The sequence below is a fragment of the Toxotes jaculatrix genome, chromosome 14 (genome assembly GCF_017976425.1).
Source record: "Toxotes jaculatrix isolate fToxJac2 chromosome 14, fToxJac2.pri, whole genome shotgun sequence".
In the NCBI taxonomy this organism is placed as follows: Eukaryota; Metazoa; Chordata; class Actinopteri; family Toxotidae; genus Toxotes; species Toxotes jaculatrix.
Window position 1 is genome coordinate 10,317,308 of NC_054407.1, and position 21,001 is coordinate 10,338,308.

Here is a 21,001-nt window from a genome sequence, read left to right on the forward strand (position 1 = left end):
TTGTGGGGCCTCTGAGAACGTTCTTGTATTCAAATCACTTGAACGGTTGCTCTGAATTGTTGATTTATTGTTATATCTTTGTCTTTATCCTGAGTCACCAGGAACCTCTTCATTTAGGGAATCGCTCACCAGGATACCTAAGAGAAAAAAAGCAAAGATAAGACACAATGTGAGTGAGTGGGTTTCCAGCAGGCAGAGGTGCTGAATGGAGGGAAAAGTCTTGATTGATTCTGGGGGTTCAGAGCCGGACAGGGTCCTTGGAACATGCCAAGAATTATAGATTTTTACTGTTTCATGGCCCCAAGTGAGATGTTTTCAGGGGTGTCACAGCCCCTAGAAGCGGCCCCTGCCAGCACACATTACAAGAGAAAAAAAAGTCGAGACTCAAAACTCTTATCACACACCCTGTCCAATCCTCTAATCTTTCTCGTGAGAAAAGCACAGCAACAAGGCACAATAACTACCTCTCTCCTGAACTCAGGTACAGCATAGTACAAGATAAATAAATCAGACACTGATGACGGAAGAGAGAAAAATGTGGAGAAAACCCTTGGAGAGTTGCTGCACTCTTGCACAGAAACACTCTCTGTAGCCTCTTTAATGGGCCATGGAGCAGAGAGACATTTCCTGTGGTAGGTGCACTCCCCAGTCAGCAGATTCTATTCCAGGAGGCTTCATCTCCCTCCCTACCGCCCCGCAGATCCTCGCAAAGACACATTGATAGCTCCCCTGCTCTCTCTTTGATGGGACAAAAGGGCCAAGCGAAGCTTTAATAGGGGACTTGAAGGCCTAATGAAAGAAACTGCCTGCCTCAGTATCAATTATCAAATGGCCTGTGGTTACATCAAACTGGACAGATCAGGTGGCTGCATGTATAGAAGGAAAGGAAGCTAAATGAACAAGACAGACTCATAGTCAATAGAGAGTCATGAAGTAGGCACGAAGTTTACAGAACAGGATAAAACAGGCATAAGTCAGGAGTCAGTGTAAGCCACTGCTAATGGGTAATTAGTAGCTGTGCTTTATATGAAGTTCACTGCTGTTTAATTACAAATAATAAAAATAACATCACAATTCCCACAAGGTAGGAATGACAGAATAAAGAAGGGGAGGATTACACTGATTATGCTCCATCTTACTTCTTTCATAAGTCAGGGGTTGAACAAAATATTACAAACTCTAGTTCTTGTCATTGACATGTAAATGCAGATGTGTCTGTCTGTTGCAGACCTGACCCGGGAAGTCACTCTGTTTTCAGGTGACTCTAAATCTCTGCAGGGTTACCCAAGGTCATAATGACACAGTACAAACACCACAGAACAGCTAACAGAGATGGATGGTTGCACTGAGAAGCAAAAACAAACTCAACTTTAAAGAATATAAAAGAATGAGCAACATCAATTTCATGGCTCATCGATCCTCACTGAGAGACCTGCTTTGGTTCCTACGCAGCAGATAAATCACACTGACCGTGTCTGATTTACACAAACAGAAAAAAGCAAAAACTGACTTTTTAACCGTACTGGACGCCCCCTGTGAGGAAATGCCACAGAATCACAGTGTTCCATTTAAAAGCAGCAATAAAATAAGCAGATAAAAAGTAGATTCACAAAAGCACCAAGCAGCCATGCCAATGAATACTGACGACAGAGCACATGCAGTGACATATGGCACTCCTCATGGCTGTAATACCTCCAGTTTATACCTGTGGATTATGACAGTAGCTTTGAAAATGTCAAGGACTTCTCCAAATAAAAAAAGTGAAATTATATTATCTGAGAAGATAAAGTAGTTCCTGAATGTAGGACAGCCAGGCCAAAAAAAAAAAGAGGGACAATATCTACAGTTGAAGCAGTGAGCTCTTTGTCGTCTAACTTTTCTAAAAATATTGCATGAATACACAACACTGCTGCCAATATCTTTCTTTTTTCCCTTGCTGGCAGTGATCTCTCATTATATCACCCCAAAGACTCTCTCTAGTTTGGTCTGGTAAAAAGCAATAAAACCTTATCACAGAAATGAGGGAAATTAGTTCAGCAATTCAAAGACAGGCATTTTAAACTTTTGGCTGTCTGCTCCTAAAAGAAAACAGGAAGAAGTAGCTGTCTCATTTTAAAACTTCAATTTTACCAAGTGAGACATTACATTAGACAAACATTACGCAATTTGGTGGGTAGAACTTTGCTCCAAGACCATGGACTTACATCTGTTCTAATACCATTAAGTAAAAAGCTTAGATTTTTGATGGCTAATTTAACTGTGGAAAAGCTCCAGTAGAGTCATTTATAATATTAATATTGCCTGTTTCATTGTGATGCTGTCTGCACTGTGTGGCATATTAGCAGGACAACTGATCGAATTACCCCTCAAGAAATAGATCAAAATAAATATTTCTCTTCAAGTGGTATTGTGTGACATAAAGTTACACAACAGCACAAAGTTGCATCCCGCATAGGACAACTCACAAAGTGACCCACGGACACGGCCCCACGCTGACATCCACATACAAAAGTTCACGCAAAACAAAATGCATCGCTGTCGCATCGTTCCAATGACAAAGCTGAAGGACGATCAGATTAGAGAAGCTGGTTTACCGGCTGGTGTCACAGGTGAGGACATGTGATCAGAGACAACAGGCTGGTGATGATCCAGCGGCGGCAGATGCTGGATGGCGCAGCGCGCAGCCCGCTTCACTTCTGAACTCTTGTCACATCCTGCAGCTCCTCCTCCGCTTTGTCAGGAGCTTTAAAGTCTTCTCAGATTGAGGGATCCGCCCCACATTCACCTCCCTCCCCTCCCCTCCCCTCCCTGCCCACTTACGGCTGCCCCTGTATGGACTGCACACATAATCTTTTCGTTTGGATGAGTAAAGCGCCGAGAGCCGTGTGTAGCATTTGCATTATGTAAGAGGACTTCGTGGGGCACGTAAGGTGAGGGACCCTGTAGCCATACATATATATGGGACATATATATTGCCAATTAGTTTCTAAACGTGGTGTCATTATTTAACCCCAACTAATAACCCCCCAATTTTCTAACAAGGGTCCTTTGCACGCTAACGAGGATCTAGGGGGAAACGTGTCGCATGTTGTAAGATTGTAAAGCCCTTTGAGACAAATGTGATTTTTTTTTTTTTTTTGTCAGTATAAACTGGCATGACTTTACCAGTGTTTGTAAAGACACAATCCGGACAACAGGTGTCTAATAATATAACACAAAAGGCAGAAACGATGAGATCATCACTGTAAACTCATTATTAGTCCCAAATGCTAAGAGGCCCTCAGGCAAAAACATCCTGTGAACCCCTACTGACCTCTCCTCCACCCCTGAGGTTTGATGTGCTGAATTATGGAGTATTTAGTAATTATATTATATTAAACACACATTAATTTACAATGTAAGCAGAATATAAAATTGTGGTGTATATTCCTAAATAAATTAGCATTATATCACATCATAAATATTCATAAAGTTCCTGGTGAATGCCTGGTTAATTGGTTGGATAAGATGACTTCTTACGTCAGGCTGAACTGCAAGTTTTGCTGAACTGCAAGAAATTACATGATCAAGATGTAGAACAAAACAAGTGGAGCAACCTGGCTGCACCTGTGGCTTAGCTCCAGATACTGGCTGTGAGAAGTAATTAAATGACACAATTAAAACTGTACAAACACTGGGACAGATTGCTGTCCGTACACATCCACGTATCCCCTGCCTGTGGCCGCATGGGATCACTCTGTAGGTTTAATTAATAGCTGGTGAGTTGTATCACTGTCCTGATGGGGCTCATAATCAAATCACACTGAGCAGTGCACCAGCAGACCTCCTGCTGGGGTCATAATTGATAAAAATCTCCAGCCTGCAAGGTTATGAAATTCAACATTTCCATCACCACTCTTACAGACGGTGCACGGGGAGGTCAAGCGGTGGTTCAGGAAGCAGACATGGGTTATAACTGCAGGATTCCTGGGCACCGTGACAGCAGGTGAGTCTGGGTTGGTAAAACCTCGAGCCATATGAATACTCACTTGAATCTTCATAGCTGGAGGCAGCAGCTGGTTGGTCTGACTTAGTCCTCAGACTAGTGCGGACTAGAAAGACAGATGCATAGGAACTGATGAAGCCCCTTGGATAAGAGGCGGAACGTCTTCCCAGACAAATACAAGTCCAGTTGCCTTCGATTCAATTTGAGAGAGAGAGAACAATGACCTGGATGAATGAGAACATTCACAGACAGACTTAGAACAGAGACTGGAACCAAGGGGAAACACGTCGCCTGGCTCTGGCCATAAGTGTCCTTTGTAGGTGTTGTGTAACGGCAGCTCCAAAGCTCAGGAATTAACACCTCACATCTCATTTGTTTAAAAGACTAAGACCCAAGTGTAAAACCAAGTTGCGGTTTTACAGGGGTTTTTATGTGTTGGACCATTTTTTGACCGGGTGAACTGACTCTCTCGAGTCTCAGATGGTTGCCTGGCAAAATCACAACGATAAATAAAAAGGACATGTAATACCTGCTTACATAATGTACTGATGTTGCTGAATACACTTCATTGAAAGCCTTTGTATTATGTGGGCTAAAGCATAGCTGGGTCCAGTGTATACATGGTAGTGTGCCACCAAGAACACAGGAACTAGGGTAGTGGACAAAGAAAAGTACAGCACTGCCTCCCAGGCTTTTTCTGCTCCCAGGCTGTTGTGTTGGTGCATCCAACCAACTCATTGGTCAGGGGGGAGGATACTCTTACTATATCCTGTGATTTAAATTACTGTTAACTTGTGATGCAAATTAAAAGAAAGTAAACAAGTGAAAATGTGCCGCATAAACTTGACAATGATATCATTAAATGACAAGGATTTGCTTTCACTGAGCTTGCGTTTGTTCATACAGAGGCATGCACTGGCAGTAGGCTTCAGTCAGAGTCACGAGAAGAGAGTGGACTTTGGAGGACCGAAGGAGGCTAGTTAGTATAAGGACGTCCCTAGTCATTCATCACATCAGACAGCTGTGGGATGAGGTCCCACATATATTGGCCCTGTGTGTGAATCTACAGGCATGTGTTATTTAAAGCCTGATCTATCATCCCTATACTGCCAAATCCATAGGTTTATCAACCAGCGTCAATGGCCAGATCCATGGACATCTATCAAAGCATGTCAGTTTTGAAATGAGAAAACAAAGGACACGCACGCACACACACCGTGCAGTTTAATTTGCTCTTTGAACACGAACACGACGCATACCAGGCTGCTGACTCTAAGAAAGCTTGGACTAAGCAAATCATAAAAGTACAGCTGCCTTTATTCTGCAAAACTAGTGAACATATTTTTCTTTGGTAAACTGAAATATTAGATCATGAATATACGGTCGAAAGATGGATGTCGTGTAAATCATGCACAATGCCAAACACTATATAGAGAATTTCTCTTAATCGTGTGAAAATGTGGCAAGAACAAAGTCACTTGTTCCGCAAACCTGATTTTGAGATTATTGACTCAAAAGATTTTTGTAGAGTAGGGTAATGCTGGAGGAAAGGCTATATGGTCATTAAATCACAAAGTATTCCCTTGGAAATCTTGGCAATCTTAGCTTTAAATACTGAGAAACCGTATTTTGTGTCCAAAGATGACATTTTAGCTGGTAGTGGCATTAGAAGAAAGCTCATGATGTGTCCAACACAGAGCAGGTTTGTCCTCTGGGCAGAAAGAGCAGAGTTAAGTTAATTTCATACAATCTCCAGTGAGCGTTTGATATTTCTTGAAGATTGAACCCAACAAATATGTTAAATTGTTTGGGGACCAAAAATATCTGTACCATGTCCATACTGACAGACACCGCTGCAATCAAGGAAAACTTTCTCTTTAACTGCAAATCTCTCCCTGTCCGTCCACTCATTTTTTGAGTTTTAGAATTGTGAGTGCACAAAGTGCACCTTTTTTAATGAGTGCTGGCCAGAAATGTTTCTCTTTTTCAACGATACAACCATGAGGTGGACAAAACCCTGACCCATACCCCTAACCACCAAGACTCAGACAAAGAGAATGAGAGTCGAGCTTGGTGTGACCATCATAAATGAGCTCCTTCACATTACATTCTGGTGGTTATGATTTGAAGACGCTCATCAGGAGATCAACTTTTCTTCACCAGTATGGACGCCTTTCTAGATTTAAAAAAAAAAAAAGCCAAGGAAAGACCTACAGTAATCAGTCATAATGTACTCAATCTTCAGTGACATGCAAGTAGAGACACATTCAGTATAAATGTCAAAAACAGTCAACACAACAGTACGGTCATGTACTCATTCATTCAAGTTTTCATCTCCAGTACTTACCCAATGAAAAGCCACATACAGTAAGAAATGTGCACCATGAGATAGCAAATGATTCTCAAACAATAAAGCTGCCATGAAGATGATGGTTGAATGTGGTCCCACTCGAGCTTACAAAGAAGCAGTTCTCAACATTAGATATATTTACAAGGAGTTAAGAGCTCATTAATATGTAGGTACATTTCTTCTGAGGGTGTACAGAATATACAGCGAATTAGAGCCTAATGCACCACAAACATAAGCTGCATTTCATGTACTGCAAATACTCACACATGGATATGTCTTCTCCAGTTGCTTGTGGTATCTCAGGTTGTATTGCACTGAGTGCACTGAGTTGCAGTACATATGACAGGATGGCCCCTGACTACACAGATCATTACATCCTATAATATATGGTTCAAACTTAATTGTACTTGTTGCACATGTGCTTAGCTTTTGACACATTTTGGATATGAACGCTGGCAGGAGATGAGCAGAAACCACCACCGCTGAATTTGAAGCCAATGCTGTAATTCCTTTAGATGCATTTCTTCTAATGGCCAAAGGTAATTTGGCCAAGAGAAAGAAAACGTCACCAATTTTCTTACTGACAGTGTCTCAATATTTAATTTCACCTCCACCTTTTGAGTGTTTCTATGGTGATTAGAAACATGTAACCAGGTACCGTTTGATTAAGGGGTCACTACAGAGCTGGACATGCTCCAAAATTGACAGACAGCAGACTTGGCAGATATTGCACTGAGCATCTGCATGGTTGAAGTGTCCACACACTTGTTGGCAGACCCACACAGATATAGGCAGATGACAAATCTATGCAGCTATGCAGAAAGTACTATTTGGAATTAAGGCTTAAAGTGGTACTTCAGCAATTTAGCATTACACTTTTTCACTGTTCAGGTTTGGAGACTCACAAGAGACAATTTTTAAAATAGAATGGTAAAATTGCAGCAGCAGAGACAGAGGTTTAGAGACTTTTAATCCATAGTATGAGGTCAAGCTCAAAAACCACTGGATGCCCATAATACAACTCAGTGGCATCTGTTGTTCAACCCTGCCTACCTGCTAAATGCCCATTTCTTTCAATCTCCACATCGCCAGTTCATAACAGGCTTTTTTTTTAGGTCTGAAACCCAGTCCAAGGTAACCCTGATGATCTAATATGAATTATTCTATCCAATTTTAGAAGTCTCCCTCCAGATCCACAGAAGGCATTATATAAGAAGACTGCTTGTGAAATCTACAGTAGTCTTCATGTGAAAACTGTGCCCCTTTAACTTGAAGCATGGGACCTGTTCAGCTTGAGGAACAAGGTCTCTCATGCTGTCCCACTCAGCAGTGGTGGCTGCTGTAACAAGGCTCCATGCCACTGGCTACATTTTAATTTCCTGTGCACATTACAAAGACAGTGGCAAACCAGGCTGGTACGGATGGACTGTACCATTTGTGGCTAAGTTGGGGAAAATGGCCCGATCTCCCCTTTTAGCCAGTTGGTGAAAACCATGGTTCCATCCTTTCCAAAATTAATGTAAATGTTTTAAATACACGCTCCACCTGGAGACCTAAACACTGAGCTAACCAGTGCAAGAGACTACACACACATATTGGTGAATGCAAAGTTTTCTATGGACATAACATAATCCGGTAGTTTATCCCCTGTCTGTTTATTTTCGCACCTTAGAGTGGGTGACTATATATATACTGTGTGCAAATACATACCGCCGTAACACAGCAGCATTCTCCGTCCTCAGATGTTAATGTATAAATATATGAGTCTGTATGTGAAGGTATTCCAGGCACATCCTTGCACGTTACGCCCCTTTCTCTCAGCTTGTCTGTCCCAGATGGACCTTTTCACCTGAGTTCCTCCTCCTAGAGGACTTGCTCGGTGCTGGAGGCGGAGATGTCCAGGAGCCTCCAGGCTGCGTTGGGGTTCAGCTCCTCCTGGTCACGGCACAACGCCCAAACATACATCATCCTCATCACCTTCTCCTGTTGAGGGAGGAGAAGACCAGAGGGTCAGACCCTAAGAGACAGTGTGTAGGAGGGTGGAGGCTCCTCTAGACTTCAGTTCAAATTTCAGAATGAGAGCGGTGAGCAACCATAGCTTATTAGGCATCCTTAATAAATAATAATAAATAATACATCAGATTTATAAAGCGCTTTTCTGGGCATTCAAAGGTGCTGAACAGTGGAAAACAATAAACAACAGAGTCAATAAACAGTGATGTCTGACTTGGCTTGTAATAAAAATGTATGCTGAGTAATAAAGACGGATGTGAAAGGAACACATTTAATTTCAGCCTTTAAGCTATTTTCCTTGAAATGACTTTGTGTCACTATTCTGGTGCAGCAATTATGAGATGACCGACCGGATCTCCCTCCACGATGTCTCCTTTGGGGCTGCGGATCACCATGATGACCTGAGCCTGGAAGGTGATGATCAACACTGGGCCCTGGTCCATCATCTTACCCATCGCTAGCTACAAAACAGGGAGAGGCAATGAACAAACAAATTAAAGGAGAAGAACAGCATAAAAAGGATTAGTGTCACATTCTGCAGTAACAGGATTTCTTAAACAACATATAAATGGTAACTGTCACTTTTTGTGCATGTAAATGAACTGAATGTTCATTAAGAGGGAAAAAAAACTGAAAAAAAGATAATATTATATATAAGAAAAGATCATTTATACAAGTGGGACTGCAGAAAGTACAACACAATGTGTGATGATTGATGTAAAAGCACTTACATCTATGTTATCAATGTCAAGGATTTTGGACTGGAAGAGCAGCCCGAGCGCCCTGGCCTGTTGGATGGGGTGGGCCAGCTGACTGTATGTCTGAGAACAGGTACAAGAAAACGCATCTGGCATGAAAAATGACACACAGATATACTTGTATGCCAATGAAATGGATGGACCAACATATGAGTTCTTTGTTTGTGAGGTTTTCTGTCTCTGAAAAGGTGATTTACTGTTTTTAAAAACATCATAACTTTGAGGAGAAAAATTCATGGAGGTTGCCCAGAAAGTGCCCGAAACCAGAGCGAAGTGCCAGTAATAATTCACCTTTCATTCTCTATTTATCTCGACTTGATTAAATACAGATGTAGAGGTGGAAGTGTATCACTTACAGCTTCATAGCACCAATCTTTTAATACATCCAGCTCTCCACGGATCATAGCCTGCAGAAGGGATAATGACACGGCATTAGAAATGATCGTTGGGTATTTCATCATTGAGCTTAGTAGCATCCTTGACTTATTTTAGCAAATCCTGCCTATTAAATTACTATGGTAACTAGCACTTCAGTCAAACCAGGTCAGAGGAAGTTTTAAAAATATAAACAGACACCATGCAACCATGAAGTCACAGGGCAAGGTGGACTGGGGAGTGTTGTTTGCAGCCTTAATCACAACAGATCTTAATTCCATTAAACCACATTTGATGCAATTAGACGACGCAGACCACTTTCGAACCGATGTGGCGGCCAACTAACTGCCAGAATCCATCCTTGGCTTAGCTGATTTAAACAAGAACACCAATCTGTTGTTTCAGTATTATATGCATGTCATTTTCCATCACAAAACACTTTGTTCTGAGAGTGAGTGTATCCTGCCATCTTTTACCTCCAGTATGTTAGGGATGATGTCTTTCTCACACTGTTTGAGAAAAGAGTCTTTGTCAAAGGTGGGGTCAGCCTTCAGGATCTCTGTCAGCACCTCGGACATTTCCGTCTTTGAGAAAAGACCACCTGGAAAACACACACCAACAACAACACAGTGATCACTCAGTGCTCAGGATGGGATATATTTTGCTTATGATTTTTTAATATCCACATTTATCTCAAAGACTGTAGCCACAACATAGAACATGTCTTTTATTGTCTACTATGAAACAAGATTTCAGACTTTTATTCTGTTTTGGGAGCAAATTGCCAGTTATGTTGAATGTTGATCAGTTTGGTCAGTCTAATAATATAAAAATGAATGTTGGTCAGGATAACCACATATTGAAAAATAGACAAAGACAAGTAACTGCAAAATCAGCTATGGAAGAGCATTACCTAGGAAATCAGTGACTCTGTCCGTTACTAATCTGGATGCTCTGATGACGGCATTATCACTTTCATCGTATTTCATTTTCATCTCAAAGAATCCTGTAGGAAAAAAAGAAAGAATGCTAGGGTGAGGATAAACTGTTCAACAAAAAAATATAGACAGGTGTTTTTCAGGGATAATGGTGGATGAAAGCTGCACCTGTGAGGGCACATGGGCCACTCACCTGATGCCTGAACTGTATTAGATTATTATGCAATGTACTGCAAAGGATCTGGTGCCACCTGCTGCCTTTTAAGGAAATTACATGTGCATATTGGAGGTGATCTATTACATAACACTAACTCCATAGTGTCTCAACTAATAAATCCATGGGATTTTCTTACTGTTAAAAACTACGTTATTGTCCTTGAAGTCCTTCCACTGCTGGTACCACTTTGAATCCTTGTGGAGAACCACACCCATAGCCTCTCTGAATAACACACACAAACACACAAACACACAAATCACTCAGATTATTACAGATATTTACAGCAAATGGTGCTATGATATATTATTACTGTATTTGATGCTCCTATGAAAAATCGAGGTGAGAGTGAAAACAGGTCTGAGTTCCAACTCACTCGTTGGCCTCGAACACTCTGGAGTCGCTGTCTTCTCCTTTAGAGGAGAAATCGCTTCTCTTCCGCAGCTGAGATGGAGCCCTGTACGGGCCGGCATCACCAACCTCTATCTCCTTCTTCATGGTTTCCACACTCTACAGAGAAGACACACAGACTCTTATTGTAGGGTGACATGGTACATATAAAATATTCATACCAAACCATTCAATACAGGACTTTTGTTTGAGTATGCAGTCTGGGTTTTACTGTGTGGAAAAACCTAACTTCAAAAGTACAGATTTTGATCTATAAGCCCCATGGTTTCTGAGTAAAGTCCTGCAAAACTGGCCATTCTTATATTATGCATTTGCTTTCCATACTGTACCAAAAAAATAACAAATTCTACAAATTACACCAACAATAACAAGGTGAGATAACCAGAACTATGTGTTTTTTTTTTTTGTAATTTCTAACCTGTGAGATGGCCCTGAATGCGCTGGTCCTGCCCAGTTTTTCTCCTCCTTTGGAGACAGACTCGGCAGAGTGCATGGCTGTCCTGGCTGCCTCCTCCACACCTTCCTTGATCTTCTTCCCGATGTCAGTGCGACTCACCTCCTCAAGACCCTATGGTCAAAATGACAAAAAAGGTACTTGAGTTTTTCAGAAATTGAACAATCTAACACTTTAATATTGGAATTGAGAAATCACTCATTGTGTTTACATATGAATATGAGACCAATCTGCAGCCACTGTGAAAAAGTATGACTGTTATATTGGTAAACGAAGGAAGTGATGATAACTTACTTCTTTGACGGTGTCTGTCAGGGAGCCAAAGGTCTTCTTTAACACCTCTGAAGTCTTCACTGTTTCAGCCTCTATAGATTTCTTATGAAAGAAAGAAAGAAAACAAACAAAACAAACCAATGCAATGTTAATGTGACACAAAGAAACATTACTAGACACAAAATCAGAGATGGCTCGAATAATGTTCTTACATATTTCCTGCGGGCCTGCTGGAGAGCATCAGACTCCTCAAGCCTCTTGGCTTCTTCTCTGAACTTCTTTATGTTCTCCTTCATCTCCTGATTCTTACTGAACTCCTGACGAAGGTTATCCACAAACTCCCCCAGAAAACCTTTACGTCCTGAAGCATATCGTACCTAATGAGACAAGCAGAAACAGATTATCCACATGTTGCAACTGGCAAGCCCTTCTTTATCTGCCTGGGACACTGGAGGAAGGAATAGTTGCACACACAAGTTACACAAACAACTGATCATTTTCTTTGATGTAACCGACACTGAGTATGTGTCCTTTAATAGGTGAATGGGAGCTGTCAGCATGTACCTGCACAGCTGCATCTGGGCTCCTGTGTAACTTGTATGCATCTCCTCTCCACACTGAGGAGACCAGAGGCCGGGAGCAGAGGGCCAAGGCACGTCTGCCAACCAGCTGCCATGAAGAGAAAGTCACTGTTAGTAACAAATATCAACCAACACTGCAGTGGATGGACAATCAGTGAAAGATGATTTATGAGCTACTGATAAGATTAGATTAGATTAGATTCAACTTTATTGTCATTACACATGTACAGAGACAGGGTAACGAAATGCAGTTTAGCATCTAACCAGAAGTGCAAAAGCAGCAAGTACAGGATATGGCAAAAAAACAAGTGCAAGATATACAGTATTCACAGTAGATATATACAATAAACATGATATACAGATGAGTGTTCTATAACAGAATGTACAGTTAAATAAGTATTATGAACATACTATACAGATGCAGATGATGAGTGGTCCCTCCACAATAATGAGCAAAGATATTAAATGGGAAAAAAGCAACTCACAGAATAACAGAGTTAGCCGCAGCTCTTACTGTAGGAGTCAAGCATTCAGACCAGTAATGTTTACTTTGGACCCTGTTTCTATCAAAACACCAGCTATCTGAGCAGTTTCTGTTTCTGAAGCTTTGGTCACCATGTTTGGTAACAGCTGTCACATTACAATATGTGATTAACTGATAAAACCACTGGCACTGACAAGATAGCTAAATCACCTAGTCAGGTCACTGAATCTGACGGGTCGCTTAGCTGTAACATCACTCTTACCTATATCAAGAGATTAACTTAAGTTATATACTAAGATTATTAAACCTGTCCCACCTGTTATGTTTCATAACAACTGGTCACTGAAACGCTGCTTTAATACCTGCCTACATGTATGAGTCTAACAGGCTTCCCTTTAAACCAAATGTAATCCGGTCTAAGCCCGGACACACGGACTTACTCTCACCTACAAACATGAAACTAAATGTTAATTACAGACGTTTTTAGCTAAAGAAGAAGCTCTGCCGAGAGTCTGGTGTAACCGGGCCTTTGCTAACCGACATCTCGCTCTCTATCTGCATAAAATAAACACCTTACAGAATCACCTCCACACAACTGGGCGGAAAAAGACTAAATGTAAATCCGTCTGTGCCTGTTCCCTTCACCACACTATCTCCTGGAGACTTGGGAACTGCACTGAAGGACATGAATGAGTGTCTCACCTCGTAGCACCGACACACCGAGGCTGCCATCTTGATCTTGAAATGCGCGGAGCAGCACGTGCGTCCTGCCTGCAGCAGCTGACCTTCCGCTTGACCAATAGGGGGAGAGCTGGTGGAATGGAGGCGGGGCAAACTGTCAGCCCGACTTTAAAGGGAAGATCCACAAAAAACAAAACAAAACAAAAAAACCCACTAAATAAATACATACATGTGTTTTATACAACACTAAGGTGTCCCTAAAGAGGAAATCGGATCATTTAAGACATTAAGTTGTTCTATTGGTACACTTTATTATAATTATGGCTTTGTATTTCTCTGGCTATAGAAATAAGAATTATATGTCTGTTATTGATAATAGCGCAAAAAGAGAAAAGCTCTAAAAAAGCTCTAAAAACCCCCCACTAAAGTGTCCTTTAGTGGGGTTTTTTTGTACCTGTTGATATATTTTGCGTAGCTTACCCCCCTGTCTGATTGTTTTCTTGTTTATTTTCATCACTCCAGTTTTCTGCTGCTTAATGTTGGCATTCATACTACATGTTATTGTATATGTCCTCAAGTATAGTTTATTCACGAAGAACTGAAAACAACTCAGAAAATCAGCACTGGTGCATGCAGTGCCCTTGGAGTTTCTGTTACAAGGCTAAAGCACAGAGTAGACGTGCTTCAGGATTTTAATCTCTGTCCCAACATGTGACTACAAAATATCTTCACAGTAACATTTTCCCATTTGTCTGTTATTTAACTTCTAAAACATGGTTTCTTTAAATAGTTCTGTGGGATGAAATCATTTTTTCACTGCCTGATAAAACTGAGGCACCACACTAATGTATCTAAAATAACATTTTAATTGTGAATATTCTTTCAGTTATGATTTTGCACACACATACATATCCACCATCAAATGCTTTGGCAATGCTAACATTTTACATGTAAATGCAAAGTGACTGAATAGGTTCTAGACCAGCTGAATTGTGCCAAATGACTGGCACAGCAGCGAAAGGGGCGGGCCCTCCTCTTAGTGTGCAGGAGGCTTGGAGGGACAGGTCAAGTCTCGTGCAGTGAGTGAACCGGTGCCCAGCTTGAGAGAGTTCCTGTGTGGGGCTAAATGTGTGCATTTCTGACTGAAAGATAACATTTTCTGCCTCCATTTATCCATTTGCTAATATATTCAATTCATATTAGTGTTTTTAAAGACATTTAATTTTGTGGGAAAAAAATAAAAAAATATATAAAAAATTGTCTAACCAACCAAAAGTTTCACGACCCCCCTACAGTACCCCTGCGGACCCCCTAGGGGTCACGGACCCCTGTTGAAGACCTCTGCTCTATGTGACTGTGTCACACTGTGGGACACAGCTGAATGGTAGCTATCTGCTGGCATGCCAGTAAAGAGCTCCCCCGTGAGGAAGGTATGTGAACTGCAGGGACTCCTCCCCTCCCTCTGCAGAGTTGAGAGCTCTCCCTTTCTGCGGCCAGCTCGCCTTGACAGCCAACACTGGCGCAGAGTCTCAGCACAAACCTTTACCTTATTTTTCTGGTATATAACGACAATTCATACCCGTACTTTTTACACATCATCTTCCGGAGACAAGCGTTGGAGCGGCCTCGTCTAGAATGGGGAACCGAGACGATGAATACGATTTCTTGTTCAAAGGTAAAAAAAAAAAAAAAAAAAAAAAAAAAAAAAGATGACTGCATTCCCCCTTTACACAGTCTCAGGCCGACAAAGCTGTGCTTTATAAATGCCTTTAAATCTCCTATTGTGTCATTTTCGCTGAGCAGATGTGTGCGTTTTCTAAGGAAGCAGACTAATGTTTTTCTCAGGAACTGCCCGGATGACACTCGGTTGGTGTTATTACAACATAATGCTGTCATTGTAACATTACAACGCCTGCAGCTATATTTATAGGTATAGGATGCAACACCCAGCCGGTGCTCAGCCTTTATTTATTAAACTTTCATCAACTCATAGAGCAGTATTGGTCGTAAGAGTGAACCGTTTCCTCATTTATTTGAAGACATTTGATGTTTTCCACTCATTCCACCTCATGTGGATGACTGAAGGCCTATTAGTCTCTACCTCTGCTGATCAATAAGCTTCATCCTCAGATGAGGATGGTACTCGGCCAGTTCTTGTTGACACTGAAAATGCAGCAACTGACTTAGTGTATTTTCGTGTTATTATGACAATGAACAACCGGGACCTGATAGATTGTCATTGAGATTGAAGCGGTACCAGACTCAGGTCCGTGTTTATCTTTAGAGCTCGGTTGGATCCAGAATGCCTTCCTTTGATCGTGATATCAGCTCCCGTGGCACATTAACATCCTGGGCCTGTATAAGCTAAAAGGCCATTTAGATGTAACAAAGTATCCTCTGTGGGATGAATAGGGCATCTGCCGGAGGCGAGGGCTCTCTCCCTCTCTCTCCCTCCCTCTCTGTCTCTCTCTCTCTCTCTCTGTCTGTCCGAGCCATCGTCTGTGTACCCGGCCGACACAGGAAGGGCAAGGCGGCCTGAAACTGTCGATTCAGGTTTTGATGAAGCCTGTTATCAGCTTCCTGCAGCCCGGACCAGCGCTGTGTCGACAGGGACAAAGTTCGGCTCTATTTCCTATTGTCGAGGGAGAGAGAAAACAAAAAAAAGGGCTCCACCTCTTGCTGCTGTGCTGCTGAACAGCAGCCACCTCAGCCCGGTCCTGACACCAGCACAGCCCCGGTCCAAGAGCCTAATCAATCACTTTCCTCCAATTTACCACAGCTTAAGGCCATGGCTGAACAATAGGGCCTGCTGATAATCAATGCATGTTGTCATTTTATACCATGGATGCTGAACAGTAGCTATTCAGACCCATATGGTATTCCACAGTGACTTTCTGGTTAATGGCATTTGCAGTCAACTTTCTTAAAGCAGTCAATTAAAAAAAAATGCAGTTTTAAATAAAGTTTTAAATGTGGGTTGGTTAAAAAAAATGACATCAGCTTAAAGCCTCTGTGCCTGAGTGCTTTTAGGAAGATTTTAGCCTTTCATTTACTGAACACCATCACCCTCGGGGTGTTTTGGCCAGGCTTACCACTTGATTTGTGAAAGCTAAAGCTTATACAGTCTACTAAAGAGGCAGCATGAGAAGCAAAACCCTTTATTCGCATTTATTCAGTTGAGCCTATTCTGTTCTGTGAAAAAAAAGTTTACTTAAAAAAAATCCCCTGTGCTCCACTATTTAGCTTTTTTGTGGTTCTGCAGAGAACCATCACAGTCTGAAGCGTCTCCCTATTTAGTGGATAATCCTTTAGGCACTTCAAGGCATCAACTCTTGTATGGGTTCTTTCATGGCTAGGTGATGGCACAAGTTAAATGAGTGTGGCTTTTCATGGTCTTGGGTGGTTGGCTACTAAAAGATGAATTTTAGATGATCTACCCAGTTGCTCTATGTGAGTAGTTGCCTACACTTACACCCAGAACAGGCTGGATATGCAGGACACTTCAACCCAAAGAATGGTTGCTGATTTAGTTAATTATCAGTGAGAGCCCTTGTGTTGTTGATAAATGGTGCTGAGACTCCACTTCTAATGGATACAATTAAAACTCAAATGCTTATGTCTCAGGCTTTACTGAGTTGTAACACTATGGTTATATATTGACTCAAGCCTTGTATTTTGTAATTTGTTACACTCCTACTTTACTGCAGAAATATGTGTTGTTCATATCCCATAAATCATTTTAAATGCACACGCACAAACACGAAGCCCCTGGGTTCTGTTGAAGTCAACATTTAGAGGCACTGCTTTATGCGATATCAACATTTCTTGGATCTATAAATATATTAGGCCCATCCCCTGCCCATCCCATCACACATAGTGTACAGTATACACACACTTGTCTCATCGTTTCCCTGCCTCTCTCCTTTTCTCCACAGTCGTGTTAATTGGGGACTCGGGCGTAGGGAAGAGCAATCTGCTCTCTCGATTCACACGAAATGAGTTCAACCTCGAGAGCAAGAGCACCATCGGGGTGGAGTTCGCCACGCGCAGCATTCAGGTGGACGGCAAGACGATAAAGGCTCAGATCTGGGATACAGCAGGACAGGAGCGCTACAGAGCCATCACCTCTGCGTGAGTCCACTTCTGTGTGGTGCAGATAGCTCTGCCTGTCACCTAACACCCCTCAGTGTGGGGAAATACTTCAGCAGTGCAGTCACAATGGACACTCTATCCTTTAGTGCAGGTCACTTAAAATGTGGCGAATTGTTGTCTATGTTCTACAACAGCCAGTTAAAGAGGTAGATGGATAATTTGGTCAATAAGTAGCATGGACACTGGTCAAAGAAGCGTTAGGTAGTGGTTTAAATCTTCTTGAGTTAGACATAGAACCCTACGAAGACCATTTAAAGTCCTATGTACATAGATGCATCTTATAAACTGCAAACATGTAAAATAAAAATGTGTAGGTTTTAAGAAGCAAATTTTTCAAATCAGACATTCATTCATTCATTTTCTACCGCTTAATCCATCAGGGTTGCGGGGGATCTGGAGCCTATCCCAGCTGGCAATGGGCGAGAGGCAGGGTACACCCTGGACTGGTCGCCAGTCAATCACAGGGCTTCAAATCAGACATGAACTTGAATTTAAAACATATTTAAAAAAACAAAAATAATGTTTTGTAGAAAACAGGTATACCATAAAGTCATTTTAATTGCTGTTCTGGAGCTTTCAATCATACCACATGATCTTCATCAAAAGGTAGAGCGTTTCGAAATTGTCTTTTATTTTTTCTGATGATTTAGAAGTGCTTTGGAAAAAAACCCTACAATTCCACAACAACTGGGCAAACCATTTGCTGATCAAGATCACGTGATGTGATTGATAGCTAACAAACAGCTACTAAATGGACTTTATCATGATCCCACTGATGAGAGATGCCACTTTCGAGTGATCATCTCATAATGGCTTTAAAAAATACCAATCGTCACATTCAGCAGTGTTTAGCTGACAGAATTCAGTTTGTACTGACTGTACTCTGTTCTGGATTAGTCATTGTACAAGCAACAGAAAGAAATGTGTCATGAAAAATATGATGTCTGGTTATTGGAGTTTTTAAAGTGACAGCCTCAAGATTTCTGTCGTCAGCCTTTTCTGTTTTTTTTTTTTTTTTTTTACGTGTTTAAATAATAAAATTGCTTACAGGGTCCACTTAAATACAACAGAGCCGCGATAAATGTTATTAGTCACATCTACGGTTTTCCTGCTACAAGTCAAAATGTCTGCTGTGAAATGACCTGTTCCCACAAGTAAATTCTGTTTGAATCACAGCTGTTACCACCGTTTTTCTGGTCTTATTACAGATACTACAGAGGGGCGGTGGGGGCACTCTTAGTGTATGACATAGCCAAACATCTGACCTATGAGAATGTGGAGCGCTGGCTGAAGGAGCTGAGAGACCACGCCGACAACAACATCGTCATCATGCTGGTTGGCAACAAGAGCGACCTGCGCCACCTCAGGGCCGTTCCCACAGACGAGGCCCGGGCCTTCGCAGGTACAGGAACCTAGAAAGAGACACAGGAAGGCTAATTTGGAAACTGGGGAAACATTTGTGTGTTTATTGTTTTTACAGATATTTGATATGTATTCCTATCGAACCAGTTACTTGTGCTGCTATAACAACTGAAGTCTTGCTATAAAGTTGTGTTTTCTTTCTTACATTACAGAGAAAAACAATCTGTCATTCATCGAAACTTCAGCCTTGGACTCAACAAATGTTGAAGAAGCCTTCAAGAATATCCTTACAGGTATGCTTATGAACAGAGGTGGAACATCAGAGGTAGTTCCCATAAGTACTGGTTTCATAACATACCATCACTGTGTAATTCTAAACTGAAACAGTGTTTCTTAAGATTTTACCTGACAAGGCAAGGAGTATTTTGAACAACCTTTTAAATTGTTTTCAAAATCTAGCAGCATTGAAGGATATTATTTAAGTGCTCTCAATTACTTACTGCCTAAAGTTTTTAATTTTTGGTAACTAAACTCTTGAACTTGCATAATTTCCACCACATGGACTAGATGGTCTGAGTTTAGGTACCTAATGTGGTTAGAAAAGTAATCCTGTAAGGTGACCTTCACCTGTCCACCCAAAACAAGTGCATTTTGAGGAAAAATGGCTGATCTGTTTCTGTTTTACTTTTCCAAATACAGAAATCTATCGCATCGTCTCGCAGAAACAGATTGCTGAGCGGTCTGCCCATGACGAGTCCCCAGGAAATAACGTGGTGGACATCAGCGTGCCACCAACCACGGACGGTCAGAGGGGGAGCAAACTGCAGTGCTGTCAGAACCTGTAACCCATAGCAACCGTCCCTCCTCAACCTGGGTCGATTATTAATTGAAATCCACAGTGTTGGTATGCTTCCATCCGCCTGGGTTGAAATATTGTCTGAATCTGCACTTTTTAGATCAATGGAGTCAGTTGTGTTATGCCACAAATGATCAATCCCTGAAAGACGTGTTTGAATAGATTTCAAATTGTAATCGCACCCAGGCACAATCTGCTACATTCTAGTGCAAAAACAGGACTGATGGTACCTCGTAAGTAGCTACCACAGTTATCCACAATAGTGTAGCAGAATAGCCTTGCCTGAGACCCTGGAAGCCTAGACATCTCCCTGGTAGATTGTTTTTGCCACATGCTGGAGGCCTGGGTTTGAATTCTGCCTGTTTCAGTCGTACCAGCAGTCCTGTTTTTGGGCTCCCCTCGTCCTAGTTCGGTCATCATCTCAAAAGTGGTTGTGACGCTACTGATGCTTATTTCATTTTGTGTAAAATATATTCTTTTGTTTGTTTTGATTTTGATAGCTTGTCTGCTCACATACATTATATTAATGCCATGAAATTAAATTTTACAATATTACTTTTCTGTGTTTTTTTTTCTTTTTTTTCGTTTTAGCAGCATATACACAAGGTGACATTCTGCCACTACACAGTGACCTTACCACAGGACCACCATTTGGATGTAACCTCAGGGTCTGGCCCACAGGAAAGGGTCTCAAAATTAATCTGTGGGACTATGAGATGATTATTGGGATAGGAAAGAGGAAAAGCATAAAGTTCTGCTATGAAAATCGGTGTTCTAGTGAGCTTGCTCTAATCTTTTAGTGATATATTAGAATATTGAACGGTTTCAGCCTTAAACTTTTTGAGAAGTTTCGAGGGGAAAATGCCTCAGGGGAAAATGCCTCAGTTATAACTGACAGACTAACAGATGATCTAAAATATGACGAGGGGCCCCAACTAAACTCAGCATTTTTTGTTTGGGGTAACAAGTCCATAGGGTTGGGAACCACTGGTTAGATCTTCAACAGTACATCATATTTTAAAAGGTTATGCAGTGTTATGTAAAATAATATGTATGAAAAATCTTAATCGGTAAAGTGACCAGCAAATATACCTGTTAAATAAATGTTGCAGTA

The 21,001-nt window shown here is 41.4% G+C and overlaps 2 protein-coding genes across 2 annotated transcripts; one reads left to right on the forward strand and one right to left on the reverse strand.

Moving 5' to 3' along the window:
* Positions 1–6,080: 6,080 nt before the first annotated feature.
* Positions 6,081–13,580, reverse strand: LOC121193743 (mitochondrial import inner membrane translocase subunit TIM44-like). The gene is made up of 13 exons (XM_041056196.1): positions 13,539–13,580; positions 12,336–12,440; positions 11,984–12,148; positions 11,793–11,873; positions 11,463–11,612; positions 11,010–11,143; positions 10,773–10,858; positions 10,395–10,487; positions 9,958–10,082; positions 9,463–9,513; positions 9,080–9,169; positions 8,699–8,809; positions 6,081–8,318 (listed from the first exon to the last, which is right to left on the reverse strand). Exons 1-13 carry the CDS (start codon positions 13,566–13,568, stop codon positions 8,199–8,201), a joined length of 1,341 nt encoding a protein of 446 aa, XP_040912130.1. The 5' UTR covers positions 13,569–13,580; the 3' UTR covers positions 6,081–8,198.
* A 1,404-nt stretch (positions 13,581–14,984) lies between these two features.
* On the forward strand, positions 14,985–20,442 carry LOC121192829 (ras-related protein Rab-11B-like). The gene is made up of 5 exons (XM_041054737.1): positions 14,985–15,192; positions 17,453–17,648; positions 18,878–19,071; positions 19,244–19,324; positions 19,731–20,442. The coding sequence occupies exons 1-5, from the start codon at positions 15,153–15,155 to the stop codon at positions 19,874–19,876; spliced, it is 657 nt and encodes a 218-aa protein (XP_040910671.1). The 5' UTR covers positions 14,985–15,152; the 3' UTR covers positions 19,877–20,442.
* Positions 20,443–21,001: the final 559 nt, after the last annotated feature.

What these genes read in the sequence shown, in the direction of transcription:
- LOC121193743 (XM_041056196.1), bottom strand. Translation starts at nt 13,568, where the DNA reads ATGGCAGCCTCGGTGTGTCGGTGCTACGAG. An exon ending in TCATCCCTAACATACTGGAG is followed by an intron (nt 9,514 to 9,957) that starts GTAAAAGATGGC and finishes TCCCTTCTGCAG; the next exon opens with GCTATGATCCGTGGAGAGCT. An exon ending in ACATCGTGGAGGGAGATCCG is followed by an intron (nt 8,319 to 8,698) that starts GTCGGTCATCTC and finishes CTCCCTCAACAG; the next exon opens with GAGAAGGTGATGAGGATGAT.
- LOC121192829 (XM_041054737.1), top strand. Translation starts at nt 15,153, where the DNA reads ATGGGGAACCGAGACGATGAATACGATTTCTTGTTCAAAG. An exon ending in TACAGAGCCATCACCTCTGC is followed by an intron (nt 17,649 to 18,877) that starts GTGAGTCCACTT and finishes GTCTTATTACAG; the next exon opens with ATACTACAGAGGGGCGGTGG. An exon ending in CTTCAAGAATATCCTTACAG is followed by an intron (nt 19,325 to 19,730) that starts GTATGCTTATGA and finishes TTCCAAATACAG; the next exon opens with AAATCTATCGCATCGTCTCG.